General features: G+C 40.7%; 2 protein-coding genes across 6 annotated transcripts; both read right to left on the reverse strand.

Moving 5' to 3' along the window:
• Positions 1–599: 599 nt before the first annotated feature.
• On the reverse strand, positions 600–10,099 carry SERPINB6 (serpin peptidase inhibitor, clade B (ovalbumin), member 6). 4 transcript variants are annotated; one of them, NM_001006377.2, is made up of 8 exons: positions 10,053–10,099; positions 9,004–9,104; positions 8,127–8,304; positions 6,447–6,584; positions 5,517–5,634; positions 5,144–5,286; positions 2,844–3,011; positions 600–1,903 (listed from the first exon to the last, which is right to left on the reverse strand). In NM_001006377.2, the coding sequence occupies exons 3-8, from the start codon at positions 8,292–8,294 to the stop codon at positions 1,499–1,501; spliced, it is 1,140 nt and encodes a 379-aa protein (NP_001006377.1). In that variant the 5' UTR covers positions 8,295–8,304; positions 9,004–9,104; positions 10,053–10,099; the 3' UTR covers positions 600–1,498. The 4 variants fall into 4 exon arrangements, with proteins under 4 accessions (NP_001006377.1, XP_046780313.1, XP_046780314.1 ...); XM_046924357.1 differs by having other exon boundaries at positions 9,809–10,076; XM_046924358.1 differs by having other exon boundaries at positions 9,342–10,076.
• On the reverse strand, positions 9,011–21,523 carry SERPINB10A (serpin peptidase inhibitor, clade B (ovalbumin), member 10 A). Of its 2 annotated transcripts, none has more exons than XM_046928617.1 (9): positions 21,463–21,523; positions 19,465–19,641; positions 18,253–18,339; positions 16,618–16,755; positions 14,410–14,527; positions 13,704–13,846; positions 12,109–12,276; positions 10,053–11,251; positions 9,011–9,104 (listed from the first exon to the last, which is right to left on the reverse strand). In XM_046928617.1, the coding sequence occupies exons 2-8, from the start codon at positions 19,630–19,632 to the stop codon at positions 10,850–10,852; spliced, it is 1,224 nt and encodes a 407-aa protein (XP_046784573.1). In that variant the 5' UTR covers positions 19,633–19,641; positions 21,463–21,523; the 3' UTR covers positions 9,011–9,104; positions 10,053–10,849. The 2 variants fall into 2 exon arrangements, with proteins under 2 accessions (XP_046784573.1, XP_004939740.2); XM_004939683.5 differs by having other exon boundaries at positions 19,465–19,758.
• Positions 21,524–24,818: the final 3,295 nt, after the last annotated feature.

Raw genomic sequence — 24,818 nt, forward strand, 5'->3', positions numbered from 1 at the left:
CCAAATGGTGACTAATCTCTGCATCTGAGGCATGGCACACTCCTTGGCCTGGGGCCAAGGAGTTGCACCCACAGCAGCAGTACCACATCTGGAAACAAGCACTTAGCTTGTTCAGCCTCGAGAAGACTCCAAGGGGACCTTGTTGTGGCCTTCCAATACATAAAGGGAGCCTTGGTCTGATAGTGATGGAATAAGAGGGAATGGCTTTAAAATAAATGAAAGGAACTTTCAATTAGATGTCAGGGGGATCTTTTTCACTTGGAGGTTGCTGAGGCACTGGCACAGCTGCCCAGGAAAGCTGTGGGTGCCCCATCCTTGGAGGTGTTGAAGGCCAGGGAGGAGGGAGCCCTGGGCAGCCATGCCCACAGCAGGGAGTTGGAACCAGATAGTCTTTAAAATCCCTTGAGCCTTTGCTTCAAAGACTCCTTGCTATGAATCCTTCGAAGGTAAAAACCTAAACTCCATCGTAATCCAGGTAAGCATCTTGGTCTTGCAGCATTCAGAAAAGCCTATGTTAAGCAATGAATTCTGCATAAGCTACACGAAAGTTGATTGCTTGTTTTCTTTACAATAGCCATGAAAAAAAAAAACCCACAAAATTTATGGGCAATGCCCACAGCACTCACAACAAATTTGTTTATTCTTTCAAGAACAGCAAAACACGTAAATCACTGCATTAAGAAACCTTTGGCATTCAGATTAACAAAGATGCTTTACAAACCCAGAATAGGAAAAAAACATATAAAGACTGAAAAACAAAAATAAAGCTCTGTCACTTAAATACCACATAGGCATCTATGGGTTTTTTTTGTTTGTTTGTTTTTAAAAACATTCTTTTTTAAAAGACTAATGAAGTAGGTGAGTGATAGCTAATATTCCCAGGTGGCACATGTGGTGTTAAGATAAGAATCCGTACTCCATGAAAACCTGTAAGGTCATTTGTTACAGACATACTTTTATTCCCATCCTTGTGTAAGTGCTATCCAGTTATAATAAAACCTCTGTCTAGTGCAGATGCTTAGTAACTCTTACAAATAGGTCGCCAAAGCCTCCTTTCATCTCCCTCTATTATCAAAACATTAAAGAAAAAGTTAAAAATAAGTGGGAAGAAAGAAAAATGGGGAGCAGAGCATAAGATATCTTCCACTATAGTCAGAAATAAAATCCACCTCTTTTTTCTATGTCACCTTGCTACCTGGTGGCCACAAAAGGCAAAATGCAATAGAAAATATAAGACAGGTGGAAGTTCACTGAGCAAGTGGGATGTTCATCTTTCTTGTGCCAGCAAGAAAACAACTCCACTTAGGTGCAAAGCATAAGGCAGCTGTTTCAAGTGGTAGCTGCTGTGTATGTGGCTTTGTTACTCTACGCAAGCCCAAAATGACAACCAGATAAGGGGATTCAGGCACAGTGGAAATAAGCAGTTAGTGCAAAAGAGCAGTTCTATCCTAAAAGAAATCACATTACTGCGTTAATGGTAGCTCTTCTGTCTCTCTTCTTAGGGAGAGCAATATCTGCCACAGAACAAAATACTGGAAGTTTTGTTGTGCCGGATGAAGAAGAGGAAGGGATGATCGGCAGTGAAGTCGGGAACGATCATAGCACAACGGAGCACCATCACTCCTGCTGTAGCAGCTGCTGCTTCAGTGCCTTCTTCGTTGACCTCCACGAAGGACTTGTGAACCACTTCAGAGAGCACAAGCTCGTTACCAGAGGAGATTCCTGAGAAGTTCGCCATCCGTAAGTCAAACGCATCACGCATTCCCATGTTGCTCAGGATGGGTTTCAGATCATAATTTTCTTCCAGTTTAAATCTGGGTAAAGACAGCCTCACTTCTGTACTGTCCATCATTTCAGGATTGATCCAATCCATCAGCTTCTCATATGTAAGTTCTCTTTCCAGCTTAAAACAAAAAAAGCAACGAAACATAACCCAACATTAGGTAATTAAAATAAGAATAGTGACAGTTTTGCACTAATCTCTACTTTTGTCTGTGTGTGTGTGTTATGTAAACACATACATGCAATATGCATCTTTTTCAGGAGCTTACAGGATCTCAAGTCAAAAGCACAAGTCACTACAGGTTTCTACTTACTAGAGACTACAGCTTCAGCTGAGGTCAATTCTTTGTGTGTTTGTTTGGTGTTTTCTTTTTTGTGGTAGATACAGTAAAGTTCAGTTTATAAAACATTATCAGATTGTAAAAACCTTATTTTATATATGGGGAGTAAAGGCACAGGAGAACTGCTGACAAGGCCCCAAACAAACTGAACCCAGTTCTTCAGCCTTTCAGGATCTTTCAGCTCACGGGCTGGTGACAAAACCTGCTTACAACACTTTTTAAATTAAAATCAGCATTAGAAAAAAAAACAAGAGGCCAGAGCATGACTTGTATTCTATCATCACAACGGAAGGGAACCTGGACTATTCTGTGAGCGTGTTTCCAAGTAGAGGGGCAGCGACAATCTGCCAGGTCTTCACTAAGACGACCTATGGGACAAACTGTAGAACTTCTGGTAAGGACTTCCTAAGAGCTGCCCCAAATTCCCTCTCATTTGGTGCTCATCATACTATGGCTTCACCATAACTACAGCTAACTCCTGCTTCTGATGAGCCTTCTGATGAGGCCTCTTTCAGAGCCTCTTAGCACAGCAGCACACAGCTTGGCCAGTAGTGATAGATGGCATGCCACTTTAGGGGCAGAAACACAAGGAGCATTTCAGTCAGTCTTGAGCATCAATGATATAATAGCTCTGAAACTGAACTGTGAACCCATGTGCAGCACCAAACTCTCTTCCAAGGCAGGACACAAACTGTCTTTGCACTGAGCTCAATAACTTACCTTTTCCAAGCCAGTAGATTCATCCTGGATTGCATCAGGGAGTAGAACGATCATACTGAGTTCATTACCAATGTAAGGGATCTCAAGGATTTTGGTCTCCAAGTCTCCAATATAGGTCATGTTGTATTTACCTTTTCTGAACATCATCTGCACAGGTTTGGTTTCATTCTAAAATGAAAGAGACACTAAGAGTTACTACTGGGCTGGCATGACAGTCCTAATACATGAAGCAGGCATCTAGTTACTTAGGGCTTTTTACTATTTGACTGCACAGAGAACTAAGTACACTGCATAACATAGTATAGCACAGTCACTCTTTCGTAAAGCAAGAGATGAGAAGTAAGGATCCCTGAGATTTAATTGTTAATTGGAGATATCTGTGAAATTTGCTTTAGGGTAAAGGAGCAAGAATACATATTTGCTCACTTTAGAAGTAGTGACAAGCTCTAAACAAAGTTGGTAATAAGCAGAGCCTGTATTCCTTGCTTTAAATAAATACAAAATAACTTCAACTTCGATATTTTCATTTCACTCCATGTGTCTCTAATTACTCTGACGTAGGGCAATAAAAATATTTTACTAAGCCACTAAAAATGCTAGGAAAGTATTAGCATCACTTTGAATTGTTAAAAGGCACATGGAGAGGTTAATCTTTTGTCTTCTTACTACCAGTTTCTCCCCCATCTCTCTCCATTTTTGCATGGAGCATCAGTTACTTTTGTCTACATTATTTTCCTCCTTTTCTGTGGAGTCTAAATCCCTTCTTCCCTTTACCTTCACCGTTTTTTCTTTTTAAAGGAAAGACCATTGAGACAGTGAATTTCTGACTCAATTCTATAAATGACTGCCATGAACTCTGAGAACAGAATATGTCGGAAATGATTTTGCAACAGCAATCAGTGACACATGAAAATGATGGATAAGCAAAGAAAAGCCCACACTGCATGCTAGAATCATCCAGTGAGTCACAACAAAGTGCAAAAGTCACAGATAAAATAGATGTCACAGAATGCTCAGAAGACTATTGGTATGTTTAAGTAACTACTCCTGGACAGACTGTAAAATAACTAGCTTAAAACTTCAGCTTTGCCCTTTGGATTTTTCATTGCTTATTTGAGCCTACTCAGTGACTTCTGTAGCTCATCAGTGACTAGTCATCAATAGGATGAAAATGGAAATTTAAGCCACTTAGTTTTGTAAGGGAAGAGGTTTGTGGTTGCACATCTAACAGCGTGTTACTTGATGAGCCAAGGCAGCATTCCCCAGTCTCACATCTTACAACTTTTTCCAATAGCCATCTGCATCCCCAAAACTGCAGTCTTCAAAAATAAATGTGTGTCTGCAAAGGAAAGGGTAATCTCAGAACTAGGCTGAGCCTCGTACCCAGAGAAACAGCACTGGATTTGCCTCCTGAGGAGGGAGAGGAAAAAACTCTAAGCAGAATGTAAGCTTGGGTTTTGTGTGACATCTCTGTGGGAAACTGATAACAAACCTCCCTTCCTAACAGGAACCAAGTCAGTGCAGTGGTTTCTAAGTGCTATAGCATACATTATGGCAAGAGCAATATTATTATTCCCTGTTTGAAAAGTGGTATTAGCAGTTTCAAGCATTCCTGTATATATTTCAACACTGAAGTTTGAAATTAGGCACAAGAGCTTCAATTTTGCATTGTGGTTATTTTAAGCAGGTGAGTTCTTAAGCAATTCACATTAGCAGTTCACTCTCATGACACCTGGGTGGACATCCAGAGTTTGAAATTGACCTCTAAGGGGCAGCCGTAGCCTATTAATGATAGTACATAAAGTCCTCCTCGATTGCCCTGCTGCACTTTTAGAAGCAAAAGAAAGTCAAGCATGGAGGCCTTCAAAGGAGAGTGATTTTTTTTTTCTTCACCTCATTTCATTTCTATCAATTTAGTGGTAGAAACACAGCAGAAAGAAAAGCATTCTGACTGAAGATGACTGCTATATTCAGACATTTCTGCACACACGGAAGTTCTTTTCTGCCTGGAACCTATGAATGTTTTTTGCCCATGCAAATTTTACACTGACATAGTCGAGTTCACCAACTGAAACAAAAAGAGTAAAGGAAAAAAAGAGAGAGTATAAAATAAATATGTGATATTCAAGTTTTTAGTAATTATGTGAAACTTAACAGAAACTAAACAAAGAGAGTGTTCATACTAAGGGGACGGGGCATAGGGAGCTCCATGCAGACTACCTTAGGTAAATCTGCTTGAACAATTTTTGTCTTCTGTATTACAAAGACCTTTGTATTGTCAGCATATTAACGTAGCGTACCTTGTTAATTTTAAATGGCATTTCTTTTGTGCGCTCTTTGTCAAACTTCTCTTCCCAGTTGCCTTTGAAGTAGATGGCATTCACCAACACAAGTTTGGTCATTGAGTTAATAATTCCCTCTGCCAACAATTTTTGAATTTTACCTTTAGAAAACACAAATTGAACAGTGGTACGTAAGCAACTGTTGCAATACAGAGTATCTAATATGTATTAACGATAGATCAGATATGGGAATTATGCCCCAACCAGAGACAGAGCACAATGGCTGAGGTTTGTGTTTGCTTTAAAAATGACAGTATTACACCTTGACAGAGCTGTTTATGCAAGTCCTGGCTGACATTACATACAGCAGGGAGTTCTGCAGAACACTCACCTTCAGTCTTCTCTTCCACCCAGCCATTTATTTGCTTTCTGGAATCCTCTGAAGCATTTTTGAAGTCAGTCTGTTCTAGCCCAGCATGGTAGAATTTCTGACTCGATTCTATAAATGACTGCCATGAACATTTAAAACAGCTTTTTAGCAATGCATTTTACTGACATTCAGCCACAGATGTTTTTAAGTACACTGAGAAAAATCTATATCCTCTCTTCCCCCAGCTTGATATAAAGCCATTCAGGTTTTGTCTGACATGTTCTTATCAGTTGTTTTATTAGCCATCTGAGCTAGGAATTATCTTCCTCTTTGTTATTAAGAAGTCAAATGTCTTCTTTAATACACCAGAACATTCTACAGTACTCAACTGAGAAATGATTGTCTGGGTTGTTTCTTTTTGTTTCTTCCGTTTGTTCTTTTTGCTTGAGTGAGAGAACATACAATGTTATAATGTATATGTAATGTATATGCAACGTACCTGTGCCCTCTTGTGTATATATACTTATAAGGAAAATATTAAGAGTCACATACTCCTCTCAGCATGTTCTCTGGATTGTTTAATTAAGAAAAAAGAAACTACAAAGTTCTGCCCATGCTGGACAGCAGTAACAGTTGTTTTCATCATAGCTACAGGTTATCAAAGGCAAGGAGATTTGTCAATCATTTGATCCTAGAACCCACCAAAAGTGGATCAAGAAACCCAGAAGATTTAGAGTTTTTTTCATGGTCTTGCACCAGTTGTGCATTCATATAATCTAAAAGTAGCTTCTCCATTCTGTTCACATCCTGCTTTTTGCATAGACTCTCAGGTTGTAAGTCTCAGCCTAGAAAAATTTGGAGAGTAAAACCCAAAGCCTTTATCTAACCTTCAAGGGGAATAGCTAGCAAGTACATTATACTTCACAACACCCAAATTTAATGTTTACTTACTGAGAGAAACTCAAATGTCTTTTCTCCATAAAGTCGGTTAGCAGTTCTGAGGATGTATTTGGTGTCAGGGTTGTTAATTTCAGAGAGAAGTGACTGATACCCATTGTGAGCATCCTCAGCTTTGTTCAAAGAAAGCACCTGCAGAGAGACAAATACCTTCTGTGGAGTCCACGTAATCTCTGACACACTTGCATCAGCACAATTGTTCTGTTTTTAAATGAGTTTTGAGACTTGAAGCCAGCAGATTTTTCATTACACAAGTCACATACAATGTACCCACACAGATGTTGTATAAGCAAGAAATTACGTTGCTGAAAAGTGAGTGGTATTTATCTTCATTTTGTCCAAGCATTAGAGGATCACACAATGGTTGAGGTTGGAAGGAAGCTATGGAGGTTACCTGGTTTATCTCCCTGCTTTCTAAGGAACCCATCCAGCCTCCAAAGAAGTCTGAGTGCAGACGCATTCTGCCCTTTTCTTAATGCTGTACACAGTACTTCTTAGAGAACTGAGGATTTATAATCTCCACCCTATAAAACCTAGCAAAACTGTTAAAATCCAGAAACAAAGGAGCCTGAAGATTAAATTAAAAAAAAAAACAACTTTCCATAATTTTTCACACTGATTATAATAGCACCAAAGCATCTTATTTAATACCTTAGATGCAAACCCGATCCTTCAAGCGATAACAGGAAATAGGCTGCTGGAGCCGATGTCAACGCAAGCAAATATTTAAATTCCCATTAAAACAACACCTCAGCTTCATCCTCATTCAGCCTCATCACTACTACCATAGCTACAAATGAAAAAGTATTGATGATCTACTCCAAATTACAATACCAGAAAGAGAGAGGCAGGCACGCACCTTAGTGAACGTAGAATAAACTGCACTGCAGTTAATGATAGATTTGACCCTACTGTCACACAACAGGCCCACCACTGCACTCCCTAACTGCTCTCCTGGTAATTTAATTGCAAGTTTACATTATGAATTTTACTCTTCATTGGCCACGCAGCTTTGCCCCATTGAATCTTTGCTGGGGTATTCTCTGGAACTTCAGAGCTATGTTCTTAGCCCTGTATCACTTCTTTCTTCTGGATGTTCCAGGATTGAGATTACAGGTTGTGAAAACGAAAGCTATTACACTGAACAAGCAACTGATCATTTTTTTGTTTGTTTCCTAAAATCTGGGACTGTTTAACATGACATGCTTGTATGTTGGATTTTTTTTCCCTTGATTATCTGGCTACATTTTTGAACTATGCAAAGTCTGATATTAAGCCCAAAAAGATTACAGAGTAAATTATTTTATGTAACTGGAGATTCATCTCTAGCTCTAAAAATACAAATACGTAAGTAAAAAAAAAGAAATTCCAGGTGCCTGTTAATGACATATAAAAGGAAGATCTCCGTATCACAAACAAAAACCCACACACACCCCAAAAAACAGGAATCTCTTAATTTCACACTGCAGTAAGTCCTATACATAAACTCAATAGAAATAGGTTCTGCTTATGTACATACCTAAGGAAGACTTCTGACCTCTGAGGCCAGAATGACTGTAACAATTCAGCAATTAGAGGTCACAGACTGTAATACAGATCTCAGATCTGTAGTTCATATATCATTAAGTAGATGATATATGCATCAAATCCAATACATTACGTTTGGATACATACCTTTGCTATCTGGGCTTCAGTGTCCCCTTTTGAACCCAGTAAAATCATAGACAAAGCAGAAGAAATACTAAAAGGAGAAAAGAATAGATTCTTTGTGCTGCTTTTCTCACGCAGCTCTCTTAAAAGGTCAAGAGCAAAAGTGGAATTTGCTGCACTGAGGCTATCCATGGTTCAAAGCCTAGGAGAAAAAAAAAATGAAGATTGGCTTAAATTTATTTGATCACAAACTGACAACCTATTTCTGTCTTTTACATTTCTCAATATAAACCATAAAGCAAATATAAGATCATCTAGTACAACTGTCAACCCATTCCCACCATGTCCACTAACCCACATTCCTCAGTGCCATATTTACATGTTTCTTAAATGCCTCCAGAGACGTGACTCCACCACCTTCCTGGGCAGCCTGCGCCAGTGCCTCACCACTCGGAAAATAAATTGTTCATAATATCCCATCTGAACCTCCTTTGACACAACTTGAGACCATCCCCTCTCATCCTATTGCTGTTACCCAGGAAAAGAGGCCAACCACAACCTCCTTTCAGGTCACTGTACAGAGTGATAAAGTCTCCTCTGAGCCTCCTCTTCTTCAGGCTGTACAATCCCAGCCCCCTCAGCCACTCAATAGTAAGACTTGTGCTCCAGACCCTTCACGGCTTTCTTGCCCTTCTCTGGAAACACTCCAAGACCTCAATGTCTTTCTTGTAGTGAGGAAAAGTCATTGGTCTTCTTCATGGAGTAAATAATACTATATTTTTTGAGATGAGCATACTAGGACTTGGTAGAATAAGTCTCCTTTGGCTCCACAGAGACAGTTATTTGCTTTACAGGAAAACCAAAGCAGAAAGGTATCAGAATGGCAGAATTATAAACTCACCTTCTCAAAGTCTGTGTGTCTTCAGTATTCCCTTCAAGATTACTTCACTCGTGTTCTAGACCTAGCAGTCAGTCTGCCAGAATCCAACTGAATGACTCGATCTACAATATTCAAATGAAATTTATCTGGTCAGCATTACAGATTACTGGGGTTTCCTGCTGTGGTACAAAATCAAAGTCCACTGCAGTTTGCCTTTTATTGTCTACATGATGGAAACAGACGCAATAAAGTAAACGGTTTATTGGGAACTTCATGGCACATACGTAGCTCAGTGCTTGTCAGACTTCACATACGTCAGCCGAGCAGGTAGCTAACTAATCCGAAGTTATACTACATACCTACAGGAAGGAGCAACGAGTGCCAGAACGTGGAGTAAGTTACAGATAAGTGCCAGCAGACATCGCAGGATATCAACTAGTAGTAAAGGTGGTTTGTTTTTTTTTCCCCTAAGGCAGTGCCTGGTGTTGGTACGTTGCTAGAAAATACAGAGCCAACGCCTACTTTGTATTAATGATTCATCATCTCAAACAAGCGGTAGCAGCAAGTTTCCTCAGGCATGTTTCCTCTAAGACAAATTCTTGGTAGGAGCTTGGCTACGTTCAACAGCTGCAGCTGTACTCATGTTTCCTTCTGCCCATAGCCATAAAAACACTGATGAAAAGAAAACTTGGACTGAAACAGTCCTTCCATTCTGCCTGAAGCAGGAGCGATTTAATCCCGTGCACCTTACAGCGCCAATAAGGCTGGGCGCAGGACAACTGGCCAAGCTCTCTCCCTGTGACTCAGAACAGGCTGAAGCTCGCACCTCTCCATCGATTTCCGCCTGTTTGCCACAAAACCCACAGAGGCAGGGCTGGATGACAGGGATGGATTCCAGCGGTGCGGAACTCTGCGGGGCCCCTCCCGCCTCCAGCACCCGGTCAACGCCCGGCGGCCGCGCCCGCCGAAACCGCTCAGAGCGCCGCCGCGAGGGAAACGCTACCGTCTCCCCTCAAAAAACCAATGCGTGTTTCCCGCAGAAAACAACAACACAGACCCTCCACACTCACCCAGCCGAGCACCAGCTTTCCCCTGGCCTCTGCCCCGCCCTCCTCCCGGAAGTTTTTGCCTAGCCACGGGCCGCCCATCGTGGGGGAGAGGGCTGGAGCTCAGCTGCGGAAAGCGGCCCTGAGCACTCGCTGCAGCAGTGGGAGGCGGCCATTTTAGCTCGGAGGTCTCTACCTCCGCGAGCCTCTTGTCGCTGCTTGATTTCCCCTTCTGCCTTCCCCTCCTGGTAGAGCTGACAGAAAGCACCATCAAGCTACGAGGGGTTGTTTATTATCAGTACTGCTATTTTTGAAGCAGGTGCTGCTTTGTATAAAGTCAGCAGCATGGGTCAGGCTCTTCTGTCACACCTGTAACTCCGTGCGAGGAAATAGCCCACGTGGGAGTGTGTGCTTGTTATGTCTTTCAGGCAATCAGTAGAATGGAAGTGAACTGGTAAAGACTTAAGCTTGGGCTGTGTGTGCCTCTGTAACAAAAAGAACTAGTCAAGAGCTACAGAGGAGCAGGGGCTAATTATGGCAGGGTGGAAGTGTGAAGATGCACACCTGAATCAGGTGCTCTACTTGTGAGAACGAAGATAGTGCCATGTGTTTGTATCTACTGCTGCAAGAGGAAGGAATCAAATGCATCTACAGGCACTGCTATGGCTATCTGGAGTAGTTGAAGCTTTGCCTTGGGCTGTGGAATGTGTAGTCTGAAAGAGTGCAGGTCTTAGTCCCTCAGCTGCAGCAGGAGTATCAAGCTCTGCCCTTGAGCTGGCAAGCCAGCATCTCCTGCTCTGTAGAGCAGGGAGTGACTCTGACTAAGGTGAGCATAGTCTGCCAAAGAAGAGGATGGTTTTGGATTTGTTGTGTCTGATGAAGAAGAGAAAAGGGTGGTCGGCTTTGAAAGTTACTCTAGGTGTTCTTGACCTCAACACCAGGACACCTGTGGCAGCTGCTGCCTCGGTACCTTCTTCATTGACCTCCACAAAAGCTTTGTGAATAACTTTTGATAGGAAGAAGTCCTTCTTTGCTGACATCCTTGTGAAATCAGCCTGAACAGGGTCAAAAGCATTTTGTATCCCCATGTTGCTCAAAGTGGATGTAAGATCATAATTTTCTTCAATCTTCAACTTGGGCAGGTACAGTTCCACTTCGACTTTCATCATACGGGCTGAGTTGGACCATTCAGCTAACTTTTCGTGGGTCAGCTCTCTTTCTACCTGCAATGAATTTTATAAGAATATAGTCATAATGCAACAGAAAAAAGAAGGCATGCATACATTGGTGTCTAATGCTCTAGATTTAAAAGGTCCAACTACCAGCTGTGGGTACAGCTGAAATGTGCTGCATATTCTTAGGATGTGATCCTGCATAGTGCTGAGTGACCTGTACTTCTATCTGTTTCCTTAAATGCAGTGAGGTGTACAGTGAACCTTCAGAATAATTCATTATTTTGGAGGTGGATATGAGAAGTGTTGCTTTTATGCAGTGTCCAACTTAACCACATTGATAAGTGCTTGGTATGTGTGAATTTGTAAGACATTTCTCTTAGTAGTGGTGAGTAAGTGGAATGCATGGGACCTCAAGAGCAAATAAAAAGATATTTGCCCTGATGTATTTAGATTCTGAAGCTCTGATGTATTTAGATTCAGAAACTAATCCTGGCATGGTCATGAGTGGCTGCTGATACCTCATGGGTCAAGGTAAGTCAGCCCCGAGTTTGAAAAGCCTCGTTACAAAGTATCAGGTGGAAATCTGGACTGCAGATGACATAAAACTGGTTAGTGTTGCCCTCAGAAGATTAATTCTGGGGCACAGTGGTTTAGATTTGATTCTTGCTTTCGTTATTCTGCTATTCTGGAGGTAGAAAAGGAGGCACCGAATAGGCTAAGAGAGTAGAGTGGGCATACTTTTTTAGGTGTATCCTCAGGTAGATTTGTATTTTTGCATCATTAATAGATGCCCTGAAACCTAGGCTGAGCAGTCATTGTGTCATTTGAAGTTCATTCTTCCTCACTGTTTTCATCTATTTCTGTTAGTGCTTTGTAGTGCGTGTGATGCAGTATGTCAGTTTTACCAGCTCCAGACCAGTAGTGTTATCACTGATGTCATCTGGTAGGAGTACGAACATGCTGAGTTCATTTTCCACGTACGGCAGCTCAATAATTTTGAATTTCATTGTTTGTTCATGGAGCATCAAAAATGTATCTCTGAGAAACATCATCTGTACTGCTTTAGTCTTGGTCTGTGAAATGATTCAGATGTTAAAAAAGAACAGAAAAGAAAAAAAGATTAGTTGTACTTATTCCTTAAGGTGAATGGTAAAGATTACTTGCTTTGTTGAACTGAAGGCAAAAAAAAAATGTAAACAAGTATAAGACTTGGCATTATTCTTTCCCAGTGCCATTTCTCCTGTTTCAAAGTCAAAGGGATCTTCAGAAGAAAAGAAAAAAAAAGCACAGACACCACCTGATAACGTAATTACATGCAATGTATTTCTCACTCTTTTGAAAGAGTTATCTTTGGTAAACAAGAAACTACTTTGTATGTTTCAAGTTTTCCCCAAAACTTTACATTTCTTGAGTGAATGTGTTGATTGGGAGGGGAAAAAAATGCTGACTTTCATTCTCTGGATGTCATCAACTCTTTTGTATGCTTCCGGACAGCACTGATTGATTGAATTTACCTATGGACCATATTTGCTGTGACCTCTGCTAGTTTTTTCTCTTTCCCAAACTGTAGAGATTTGGATTACCAACTGAAATCGTGTTAGACAGTAATCATCTGAACTCTTACGCTGTATTATGCTCAGAGACCTTCACTGATATATCCACTCTCTCTTTTCCATTGTTACACAAGTGCAAAAGCTTATCTGTTTGCAGGCTTTGCTATCAGCCACTCTGTGAATGAAACCCTTTCTGTGCACCGTGTACTATTACAGGTCCTAAAACTGCGCATGCAGTGTAGTAGGTTTCAGATAACACAGCCACAGTATCGACACAATTGCTTCACATCACCAGACATACAAAAGGTGTTTGCGCTTGTAATCTCATGTCAAACAACGTGTTCTGAATGAAAATTCTTTTTGCTCACCTTTGACACAAGCCAAAAGTATGCATGTTGTCAGCTACTGTAAATTGTCCATGCACAATCACTGAGATACTGTAAGCTCAGTCGTGCCCACAATGCATGCTGAACACATCATCCATACGCATCTGGCTAAAATGACAAACCCTCTTGAGAATTCCACGTGAGGTTTTACGCAATGGCCAGGGCATTAGGAAAGAACACTTAGGCTACTTGAGCTCACATTATACAGCCTCTGTCTGAAAAGCATGAAAAGAGACCTAGGTGTCGAAGTACTGCTCTCAGAATTAACTCAATTCCTTCTGAAAATGATATCTCAGTACTTAGAGAAACTTTCTCTTGTCCTTAAGCTGCTTAACCATGGTGTTTTCAACTGTTTTGGTGCCAAGAAGCTACTAACTTAACTGAAAATCCTAATCTTATGCATCTTATAAATGAGACTGCTGATTTATTGTCACTGTTGCTGTTCTCAGAGTTTATACCATCTGCTACTGCTGTAAGTAGTGTTGTACTGGGATATGAAATGCAGGCGAAATATTTAGGGGATTCTTGCTCTGCAATAATAGACATTTTGAAGGAATTTACCTTGCTTAATCTGAAGGGCATCTCGGATGTGTCTTTTTCCAGAAACCTCTTTTCCCAGTTTCCTTTGAAGTAAATAGCATTTACTAAGACCAATACAGTGTCAGAATCAAGAGATCCTGCAGGTAGCAGATTCTGGATCTTCCCTTAAAAATCAAATAGATAGGACTGTTAATTCGCTACGAATGCACAACTCACCAATTTCAGATGTGCTTTCTCTATGCCTAGCTATCTAACAAAAGTGTTTACACTCAGAGATTTTTTCCCTGTGCATTTTTCACAGCGTACATATGTAAATGGCTTTTGAAGCATCACTGTTTTTTAAACCATATTTATTTCAGTTTTAGTAGTAAAAGATGTTAAGAAGTGTGTAAAGCGTGGAAGTTCTCTGGAGTTGGCTGCAACCAGTTGAAGCTTGCAGAAGTAAAACCTTCACTGATCAGAGTGGAGCCATGTAGTATCCACTCTGCTTCCTTATGAACAGAAATACTTCAGAAGAGACTATGACATGAAAAATCAAGGGAAAAACTTTGCAAGGGGCAGCAGTTAGTTTTGGTGGTTGGCTTTCTTCAAGACATTAAACTGCAATTTGTTCATCATTTCCCCACAGTTTCCATCCTTTATGGATCCCTTGCTGCAAGAGCAATTCAAGTGGAAATGCAAATGATTTTGAAGTGAGAGAAGAAAAAGCCATCAGAGTGATACTTACTCTCAGTTTCATTTTCAACCCAGGAATTGATCTGTGCTCTGGCTTGTTCCGCATCTGTCTTAAAGTTTACAGCTTGTGGCTTTGCTTGGTAGTACCTTGTGATCAGTTGTAAAAATTTCTGAAGGATAGAATTGGAAAATGTATGCTTATATAGTTAAATTTAAGCACAAAAATAGTAGAAAAAGATCATCTCAACAGATTATGCAATACATACTAATACATACTGGAAGAAAATGTAATTCATTTGAAACTAGATAACCCGTAAAACAAATTCTGATACATTCTGTGATGATGGCTGCTAAGATGATCAGAGGGCTGGAGCACCTCTCCTATGAAGAAGGGTTGAGGGGACTGGACTTGTTTAGCTTGGAGAAGAGAAAGCTCCAGGGAGACCTCATTGTGGCCTTCCAATATTTGAAAGGAGTGTATAAACTGGAGGGGGAACAACTGTTTATGAGGGTGGACAGTGATAGGACAAGGGGGAATGGTTTTTAAACTGAGACAGGGGAGGTTTAGGTTAGATATTAGGAGGAAGTTTTTCACACAGAGGGTGGTGACACACTGGAACAGGTTGCCCAAGGAGGTTGTGGATGCCCATCCCTGGAGGCATTCAAGGCCAGGCTGGATGTGGCTCTGGGCAGCCTGGTCTGGAGGTTGTTGACCTTGCACACAGCAGAGGGGTTGAAACTCGATGATCATTGTGGTCCTTTTCAACCCAGGCCATTCTATGATTCTGTGATTATGATTCTGTGTTAAATAATAAGCAAGGACTGATCAAAAATTCAGTATTTGTGTTTCACAAAAAATGATGCTTGAAAGTTTTGTGTTTTAAATCCAACATGCAAATTTGTAATTTTGAAATCCTATGAGATAAACATTCTACACATTTTTTTAAATTATTTTTGATTTCTCAGACTGACTTGAAGTACATTTTTATGTTTTATGACATAGAGTTCAGTACAAGAAGAATAGCTTCAAGGACAGTTGAAACAATGTTTTAAGATTTGCTTCAGAGTCAAGCTGCCAAGAGTTTGTGAGGTCAGTAGAGGGTCAGATATGAAGGGAATGTTATGGTAGAATAAACTAGAACTGACTTTTACATTACTGTCTTCTATGAAACTGTTCATGGAGATTCCCGGCAGGAAATTCCCTGATTAGTCTTAAACCATGGTTACACAAAATTATGCAGAACATGAGCAACAAGCATTCAGTAAGGCTGATTGAATTTAATGACTGAGAAATTACTCAGGAGACTGAAACTTAACTCTAAGATGAAAGAACGGTAACCTCATTTAACAGCACCTTCCAAGAAACTGGAGGATGATTAATACAGTGCCATTTCTTAAAAAGATTTCAAAGATACACAGAATTACAAGCTCATGAGTCTGTACAGGGCAAATGGATAAGCAGGCCTACTGGGCACGTAGGTAAGCATGATGTATTGGAACAGCATTTTGTAACAACAAGTTCTACATCATGAATCTTTTGGAGGTTTTTGAAGGTGTAAAGAAGCTTGCAAATGAGAAGGTCAAACCACTACAGCCAATTAGGATTGCCAAAAGGCATTTTGGAAGACTTCTCACCAAAGGCTTTTGAAGAAGCTGAGTATCCGTGGGACTACAGAGAAAGATCTTGTTTAAAAGGTTAGAAACTAAGAGAAGAAGGAAATAGATTACAGTATCAATATTGAAACATCTGAAAATGATCCAGCAAAGCGTACTAATAAGGATGATTATTGCTCTTTAGAAATGAGGTATTGAAGTTCTAATGGACTGTTGCATGAAAAAAAAATAATCTGCCCAGTAATAGTCAAACAAGCAAATATGATGTGAAAAGTTGAAGGAAATGACAGCGTAATAAAAGGGAGAACGTTAATATGCCACTCTGTAAAGGTATGGTGTGACTTTTCTATATAGCTCTGGCCTCCAATCTCAGAAATGCTAGAATGTAATAGATAGTGAGAAGGGGGAGGAAGATGACCACTGATATGGAGAAGCTTCCTTTAGAGGAGAAGTGAACCAACAGTGATGCTAACAAGAAGTAGGCTCAAAAGAGACAGGAGCTTTCTGTAGTTCAACTGTAGAACTCTTACAGTTTTAAAGGCTGCAGTAGATTTAAAAGGCAGAGCATTTGGAAAATTATGATTGTCAAATATGTACGTCAAATACTCTTTGTCAAAATATTCTTAAGCAGAAACGTTCAACTCACAGGCAGTAATGGGTAGGTTTTGTCCTCAAACAGTTGGTTAGCACTTTTCAGCAAGTAAGTGTTTCTAGGTTTGTTGATGGCAGACAGGAGTTCTTTGAAGCCGGAGTGGATGTTTTCAGTTTCCTCATACTCAAGACCCTTGGAAAGAGGCACCAATTAGTATTGAAATATTTTTGGCTGAAGCATTACACTTTCTATGGTTATTTAAAATCCCCAGGTCATTTTAATTTAAAAAGTGTGTGCAGGGATGGAGCTCTTCTTCGGGTATCTGGTACTTTTGCAGCACTGTGTGTAACTGGATACATTGTTTTATGTCTGTGGGGTTATGATTTGATTCTGCGGAGCTGCTTACACCTTTGAGGACATCAGCTGTCCTCAGATGGTGCACCCAGGATGTTGGGTCATCTCACTCCAGTCACAGTCAAGCCTAATTTTGATTATCACAAAAATCATTAAGGCAGCATTGCAGCTTTTGAGGAGCTGCTCTGTTCAGACAGATACTGATGTCAGGTAATTGAGTTGATTCGAATTTTCTATTTGATGTGAATTTTGCTGTTACTGCTTGGATATTGGAAGGAACCTGTCCAGAATGTCCTTGGCGATGGTTTTAGGGAGCAGGAGCTTGCTTGTCAGCTGTTGCTTTCGTAGTGTAGGGATAAGCTGCTTCAGTATAATTTCCTGCTCCATGGCATGTACCATGCGCTACATGTGAGACACCGAGATTCTTTGCTGCTGACGCATGGGGACTTGTCATAAGATTGGTGAGGAGGCATTCCTTCCTCTGGTATTTTTTCACACAGGCAGAGGTACAGGCTTTCAGAAAGGACATGTGGGGAAGAACTTGGTAGAGAACAGGATAGTAGATAGGTTTTGCAAGGCAATGGGGACATAGTGAAGAGGTAATGGAGAGAAATATCTGGAAGGCTACATCAGGCAGACCTTGCTATGCAGCTTAGAAAGGCAGTGAATAGCTAAAATCAATGTGGACATAATGATTTATCTTAAATATTAATCCACGGCCATCTAGATGGAGAATGATGTAACTGCTCCTTTTTATTTCCAGTTTTTCTAACTTGCTTTCTTCGAGCTCTCTTAGTTTCTGTACTGAAGAATTGCAGCTTGTTTGAGTTGACAGACCTTTGAGGCGTAAGGAGTTCTGTGCGGTTCCTCCTGCTGTCAAGTCTCTGGGGAGCTGATGAGCAAGGGTGAATCAGTGTGTGTTAGCTTAGAGGGGAATTTTGTTTGCCTGATGTGTGCATGCATAGCAAAGGTGGAACAGAGTTTAAGAGAGCAGGACTGGAGTCAGATGTGAAGGCAGTGGCTGTTTTACAGCCCAGAAAAAAAAAAAAAATCCTGAAGTTAGTAAAATATTAGGTATTCCTATTGCCATAGAGCAGCTAAAAGCAATTAACAAAGTGTAAAAGTCAATCAGAATGCTTCTGGTGTCTCTGTTCTGCTTTGAAGTTCTGAGTTTGTGAGTTTTACAGTAATATTACCTGCTTGTTCACATTTTTTATGTATAGTTCTTACTGCGATAGGACAGTAGGTATAGACAGACAAATTTCAGAGGGTTAAGGCAGTTGTGCTGTCCCATTCTCCGAGATTTGTTTCTGTGAGCCTTGTCAAAATAAATACCATGTCTCTTCTCTTTGGGCTCCGCAGAGAAGGTGCTGTCATCTCAGAAGGACTTTCTTCTCTTGCAGTCTGGTTAAAATGAAGAACCTGTGGCAGTGATAAATTTTCTTAAGGACAGTTTGTTTTGTGAAGATAGAAGTGCTCTAGTGTTACGTAATGATGTTAGTTTTCTACTTAGGATAATTTAGCCATCGTACCAAATGTTAGTCTATTAAAGTTATAGAGAACAAGACCTCGGTCTAGATTTAGATTCTATAACCGTATCATAGTTATATTAATTTTAGTCATATTTACTACTTAATAACAGATCAATATGATTGCTCAGACATGGATTGATTTGGAGAAATGGTCAATTCATGCTTAGCAATGTGGAATTTATTTTCAGATTGTTATCAGGCAGAACAAACAACATAGGGTGGTTTGTAGTCTTACTATTGAGGCACCAATGTACAACTCTACAGTACACTACACAGAGAAATGCATTTATGTAAATGCATATAATCTAGGAGTACATCACCGAAAGTTTTGCAAAAGTGGTTATAAATGATATCATATTTTCATTTCTAGTATATCCCCATTATTCATAGAATCGTAGAGTGGCTTGGGTTGGAAGGGACCCCAAGGATCATGAAGCTCCAACCCCCTTCCATAGGCAGGGCCACCAACCTCCACATTTAATACTAGAGCAGGCTGCCCAGGGCCGCATCCAACCTGGCCTTGAACACCTCCAGGGAAGGGGCATCCACAGCCTCTGTGGGCAGCCTGTTCCAGCACCTCACCATTCTCTGTGAAAAACTTCCGCCTGACATCCAATCTAAACCTTCCCTTCTTCATGGGTGTATTACCTTATTTATGGACTAACCATGTCACAAGCAAAGATGTTGCTGCTGCTGCTGTGCAGCCAAGCTTGGGTTCAGAGGACTTACTAACTGGGTGTGGAGAATGAGAAGACAGTCTCTAATGTCCATAGCTTCACTCTGCCAGACCAATTTTAAGCTAAAGGTAGAGGTAGTAGCAGAGAAGGGGGCTCTTGGAAATAAATTGGAACAACAGTGTCCTGCAGGACTGCATGCAGTGTTTTTTCTTGCACCCAACATGATGGCGGATCACTGTTCTCTCATGTTGCTCCTTTTTGTTCCACATAGGCAGGTGAATAATGCAAGTCACGTGGGAGCCAGCTTTAAGTGATACACTGCTAAGTTCAGAACTTACCTTAGCCATCTGGGTTGCTGTGTCACCTTTTGCACCCAGATAGACCATAGCGAGAGCAGTTGCAATACTCCAAGGAGCAAAGAAAATGTTTTGTCCTTTGGAAGTTACATCCAGCTTTTTGTAAAGGTCCAGGGTGAAGCTGTTGGTTGATGCTGAAAGACGCTCCATCGATACAGCCTGAGACGAAGGATTAGCAGAGGGAGGTGATGACTGCATCTTCACAACATCTAACAAAATGGGAAGTTGCTGGTAGGAGATTGCCTGCACCCTTGTAAACACGCTGATGGGATGGCTCTGTAATGGCCAAAATGCCACGTACAGTCAGATAGCAAGTCTCTTTTTAAGACCTACGCTATTTCTCCCTTTCCCATCACTGTTAAATGCTTATATTCTCGTTTCAGCCGTTTCACTTATTCATCATCAGACAAACACTATTTTAGGAACGTTTTCCCAAACCAAACTTGTTCTTAAAAAGCATTTACTTAAGTTTCTTAGAATTATCCTTCCATTCTGAGGGAGCGAAATAGAAATATTTCCCACTGTGCTGCGCTGAGCTTTTATTCCTGCTTCCTTAAACTTCATTATTTTCTGCTGAAAGAACTATTGCGAATTCATGCCATTTGCCACATGCTTTAGAAGGCTGATGGAGATCTGTAGATTGTTATTTGATCTTTGTGAGCGTAGGCCTGCATTTGTCAACTGTAGCTGGATTTGTTAATGACTGTTTTTCAAGTAAGCTCTTGTGTCTTACATACAACTCCAAACAGTTCCCATTTTAAGCAACAGCTCTGCTCTACTTTCATGCTGGTTTATCAGAACCTGCAGATTTCCCATTCTCTTTCTGCTTCCCTCTTTATGGGACAAAATCAAAGATAATAACAAAAACATAGAAACCCCAGGGTTAAAGTATTTTTTCATAGCTGGATCCAGAATAGATTCATGGTTCTAACTAACATATTTTAGATGAATTTAGTACTGTTGACAAATATTAGGATAAATGCAGAAATTTCCATTGTCGGTGCAGGATTGCATCAAGTGAAAGACTTGCCTTAGGTCAATGAGAATGAGTGGAATTTTCAGTCCAGCTTCACTCACATTTTGCATGCTGAAATCAAAAGCAGCAGTCCCCAAAACCAGCTGCTGTTCAGTCTTAGAGATAGCTGGAGCTTTTGGGATTCTTAAACTTGGATATCAAAGCTTCCCAGTGCTCCAAAACAGCTTTGAATCATTCTCAGGTGTGCTTCAGAGGTGAATGCCCTGCAGCCTAGCTCATACCTTAAGCATTTTACCTTAAGCCTGGTATTTCTTACTGCTGTGCCTGGAGGAGCTGATCAGCCAGATACTCCCAGAGCATAACTAGAGAACTGGGCTCAGCTGAATGTCTTTGCTTAAAGAATTTCAAACTAGTATCTCCACTATTGCCAGAGCGTGTCAGAACTGAATCTGCACACAGAAATCAAGCATTTCTAGGGCTTGAGAGAGAGCATGTGTGTTTGTATCAGCACTGCCTGTCTAATAGCCACTTTGGTCATCCAGGAAAGGAAAAGGCTGGGTGCTGATCCAGTAGTTATTTAACACGAATAAAGCAGTGGCTTGGACAGTGCTGATTGTCTAAAACACTGTGTTATGGAGTCATGCAGTCACGTGTGTTCAACTCCAGGATCAGTAGGAGTGCATTATCATCTGCGTTCTGTGTTCAGTCCTCTGATCCTAAATCAGCTGGTAGCCTGGTGATTAGGGCACCCTGCCTGCAAGTGAGGAAACTCTTGTGCTCTCTATGTGCTGCACAGGTTTTGCCCAGTCTGGATGTGCATCCTGAACACTGTGCCCTTTGTGCAGTGTTTTCCTAAAGGCTGCAGTTTGTATGAAGACTTGAGTGCTCCATTTCCCTGCATGACATTTAAGTTACCATTTACCCTCTCCATTCTGGAAAATTTATATGAATTTTTAAGACTGTCAAAATAAAGCTGGTTATTTAGATAAGAATATTTACACTACCTGAAATCCTGTGAGAGAGGGAAGAGTTAAGATGTTTCTTCAGTCAGGATCTGTGGCGGTCTGTGAGGCAACGAATACTTTTGGAAATGTAGAAATGGTTGCACCTCCCTTCTCTTCCCAACATCCTCTTCTTGTATTAATATGCCTGTTCCCTCATGTATTCCCATTTCTTCTCTCCGTCACTGGCTTTCAGAATTAGAGAGAGAGAGAGAGATGAGGGTAGAGAGGCCAATTCAAAACCACTGTTAGTTGGTGTGTGTCCTGAAACATGAAGCCCGGTATGCCTTTTTCCCAGTGGTGCCCTCCACAATCTTTGTCTGCAAGTATGTAGGAATTGCAGAAAAGAATAGAGTTGCAGTGCATTGACAAGGGACACGTTGAAATAATTTTACAGTTTCCTTACCTTTTTACTCTATGAACTAGGGAATTAAGAGAAACTAATCTCAAAGATTTAGCTGAAAAGGAGTACAGAAGTAGGCTGTTAGTGTCATTCATCCTGCTGTCAAATTTCAGAGTGGAAAGATTTGAATACTTGTGGTTGTCAGGTCACACAAAGCCCTTATGTTGTGATATTTTACACTTAATCCTTTTATGTCTCAGCAGTCAGATCCTCAAGGAGACTCAGACTGTATTCCCACAGTCACCTAAAGCAAGTGATGAAGTCTATGTGAGCATGGTACTTATTTGAACTGGTGGGTGGTGCTTTAAGAGAATGCATTTCCTCCTAGCAGAGGAGGTGAAGATGCTTTAGATAACCTACAGGCCCTGCTCTGTGCCAATCTTATTATCTCCTAGGAAGGGAGGGAGTTTGGGCCACTCACAAAAAGCTGCTAAGCTGCTTGGAAGCTCTGCTTGTAATTATTTGATTTACTGAAACTGCTTGTTGTTTTGTAGTAGAGAGTCGAAGTAGCATGTTATATGGAATCAGATCAGTAAAGATATAATGCAAGACAGTTATCTGTACACAGGCATTTTATTTTAACCAATGTAATTAGCAATTCCAGTTTTTATCTGCGTGGCTTGGATGAAATGCATTGATCAGTTTCCTTTGCAATCATTGTATATATTTTCTAGTACATGTTTGGTTACTCAGAATTGCCTTAGGAGTGCCCTCTGCTCACAGTTATGACACTGGAAAGTAAACCAGTTATCAGCATGCAGTCAACCTATGTGCAAAAGCATTTGTATGAGGAGTACAAAACCATATCTAGAACTAGAACTAAATTTTTATGGTGCTATTCACTTTGAATGTGACTGATACATACACAGGACAAGGTTTCAGGAGTGACATGTATACTTATCTTTTTTCACATGTTCTCTCTCTAAGTGTGCACATTTTTCCTACCTGGAATATCAATCTCATTTTCTTTCTTCAGAAATCTATCGAACGCTATTATGTTTAGTTATGTGGTTAAGAAATGTTCCTGCTACATATCTGAAACTGTTGTTACCTGTTGGGCTGAATATTTAGGAGAGGTAAGAAAGCAGTTAATAGCAATAATTACTGTACTACAAACTACGAAGATTGGGCAAAAATACAGGAAAATTACAAAAGGGTGCCCAAACTGTGTGGACACTCTATGGTATCTGCTGCAAGATCCTGTTTAGTAAGAGGGAGTAGAGTTTCAAAGGGGAGAAAACATGGGAAAGAAAAGGTGCTCTTGGTTTTGCTGTGCCACGTGGAGAAGAGGAAAGAGTGGCTTACTGCAAACAGAATGGTAGAAACAATGTGTTGCAGCATCAAAACCCCTGCTGGCCACAAATAAGTTGGTCTCTGACAAACGGTCATAAAAAGTTTTCTGATAAAGCAAGTCACTTTTCTCGGGCATTCTCATGAATTCGTCTTTCATCCCCACCTTTCTCAGTGTGAATGTGAGGCTGTATCTTTCTATTCTGCTGTTGTACTCCTATACCTGTGATCAGTTTACTCTGTAGTTTGGTACAGCTAGGCATTTATGCCTGGTTAACAAGCAGCACAATTTAAAATCACTGCTAGATTAAGTCCAGTTACAGTTTTTTACTCCGTGGGAAGTCCCATTCAGCCTTGTCCTACAAGAGAGGAAAGGAGAATAAGTATCACAGTGGTTGCAATAGACCTGTAAGTGACTGGAGTATAAATAATATTTTAAAAGGGATTTTCTTGTTCCAGTTGCTGATGGTGAAATAAAAACCTTAAAAAATATTGGTACATTTGCATTTTAGTTCTAAAATAGGTTGTTTTGTTGCTGTTTTTTTCTGCATCCAAGCCTTGAGTACTAAAAATACACCAGCACTGTAACATTCCTTGTCTTTATTATTCTGTACTCTCTCTGCCATTTCTGCTTGCTGCGAGGTCAGTCTACCACAGAGTTGGACACTACTGTGAAACTCATGAAGAGTAAGAAGGAGATTGAGAGTAGTCAGGATTGATATATGAAGGGGAAGTCATGCTTAGCCAGCCTGATTGCCTTCTACCATGAGGCAGCTGGTCTCTTTGACGAGGGGAGAATACTAAATGATGTTTGCCTTAACTTTAGAAACAGCATTTAACACTTTTTCCTGTGATATCCTTATGGCCAGGCTGACAAACGATGGGTTAGATAAGTGAGCCCAGCCAGGCCCAGAGAGCTGTGATCAGTGGTATGAAGTCCAGTTGAAGGTGAAGTCACTAGTGGTGTACTCCAGCGGTTAACAACAGTGTCAGTACTATTTACACATTCATTAATGACCAGGATGCTGAGATAGAGTTCACCTTCACCAAATTTGCAGACAATACAAAATTTGGAGGGGTGGATGATACACCAGAGGGTTTTGCTGCCATTCAGAAGGACCTGAACAAGCTGGAGAATTCCAATTCTTAACTTTTTTTTAATTGAAGTTTGACACCCCTACGTGCAATCCTCTCGAGTCCTTGCTATGCTGACTATTCCATCCTGACAGTAACTTCTTTGTGTTTTTACTTTACTTATATCGTGTAGTTTTCACTTGTGTGCTTTTCCACACTTATACAATTTACAATGTGCAATTCTTTGCAAAGCTGAGTCAGTAGCATGCAGCTGGGCTGAACCAAAGTGGGTCCTCAGTGACAGACAGCTGAACCCTGAGCTGGGGGTTACAGGTGAGGGAGGGCACTGAGTTTAGAAGCAGCACAGTGTACAGAGAAGGCGGCGTATATATACTTTGTTGGGTGGAGATATATTTCCAAATAGTCTACCTTTTGTTGAGGCATAGAGTGAGCTGTAGTTACAGGTGGAATTTTGCTAGGAGTATATATTTCTAAAGTACTTCCCTCCAGCATTCAGATCTTGTTGCTTGAAATAATGTCCTGTGACGTGTGGTAGGTGGGCATCATAATGGCTACAAAACTTTATGCAATT

This window comes from Gallus gallus, chromosome 2 (assembly GCF_016699485.2).
Source record: "Gallus gallus isolate bGalGal1 chromosome 2, bGalGal1.mat.broiler.GRCg7b, whole genome shotgun sequence".
In the NCBI taxonomy this organism is placed as follows: Eukaryota; Metazoa; Chordata; class Aves; order Galliformes; family Phasianidae; genus Gallus; species Gallus gallus.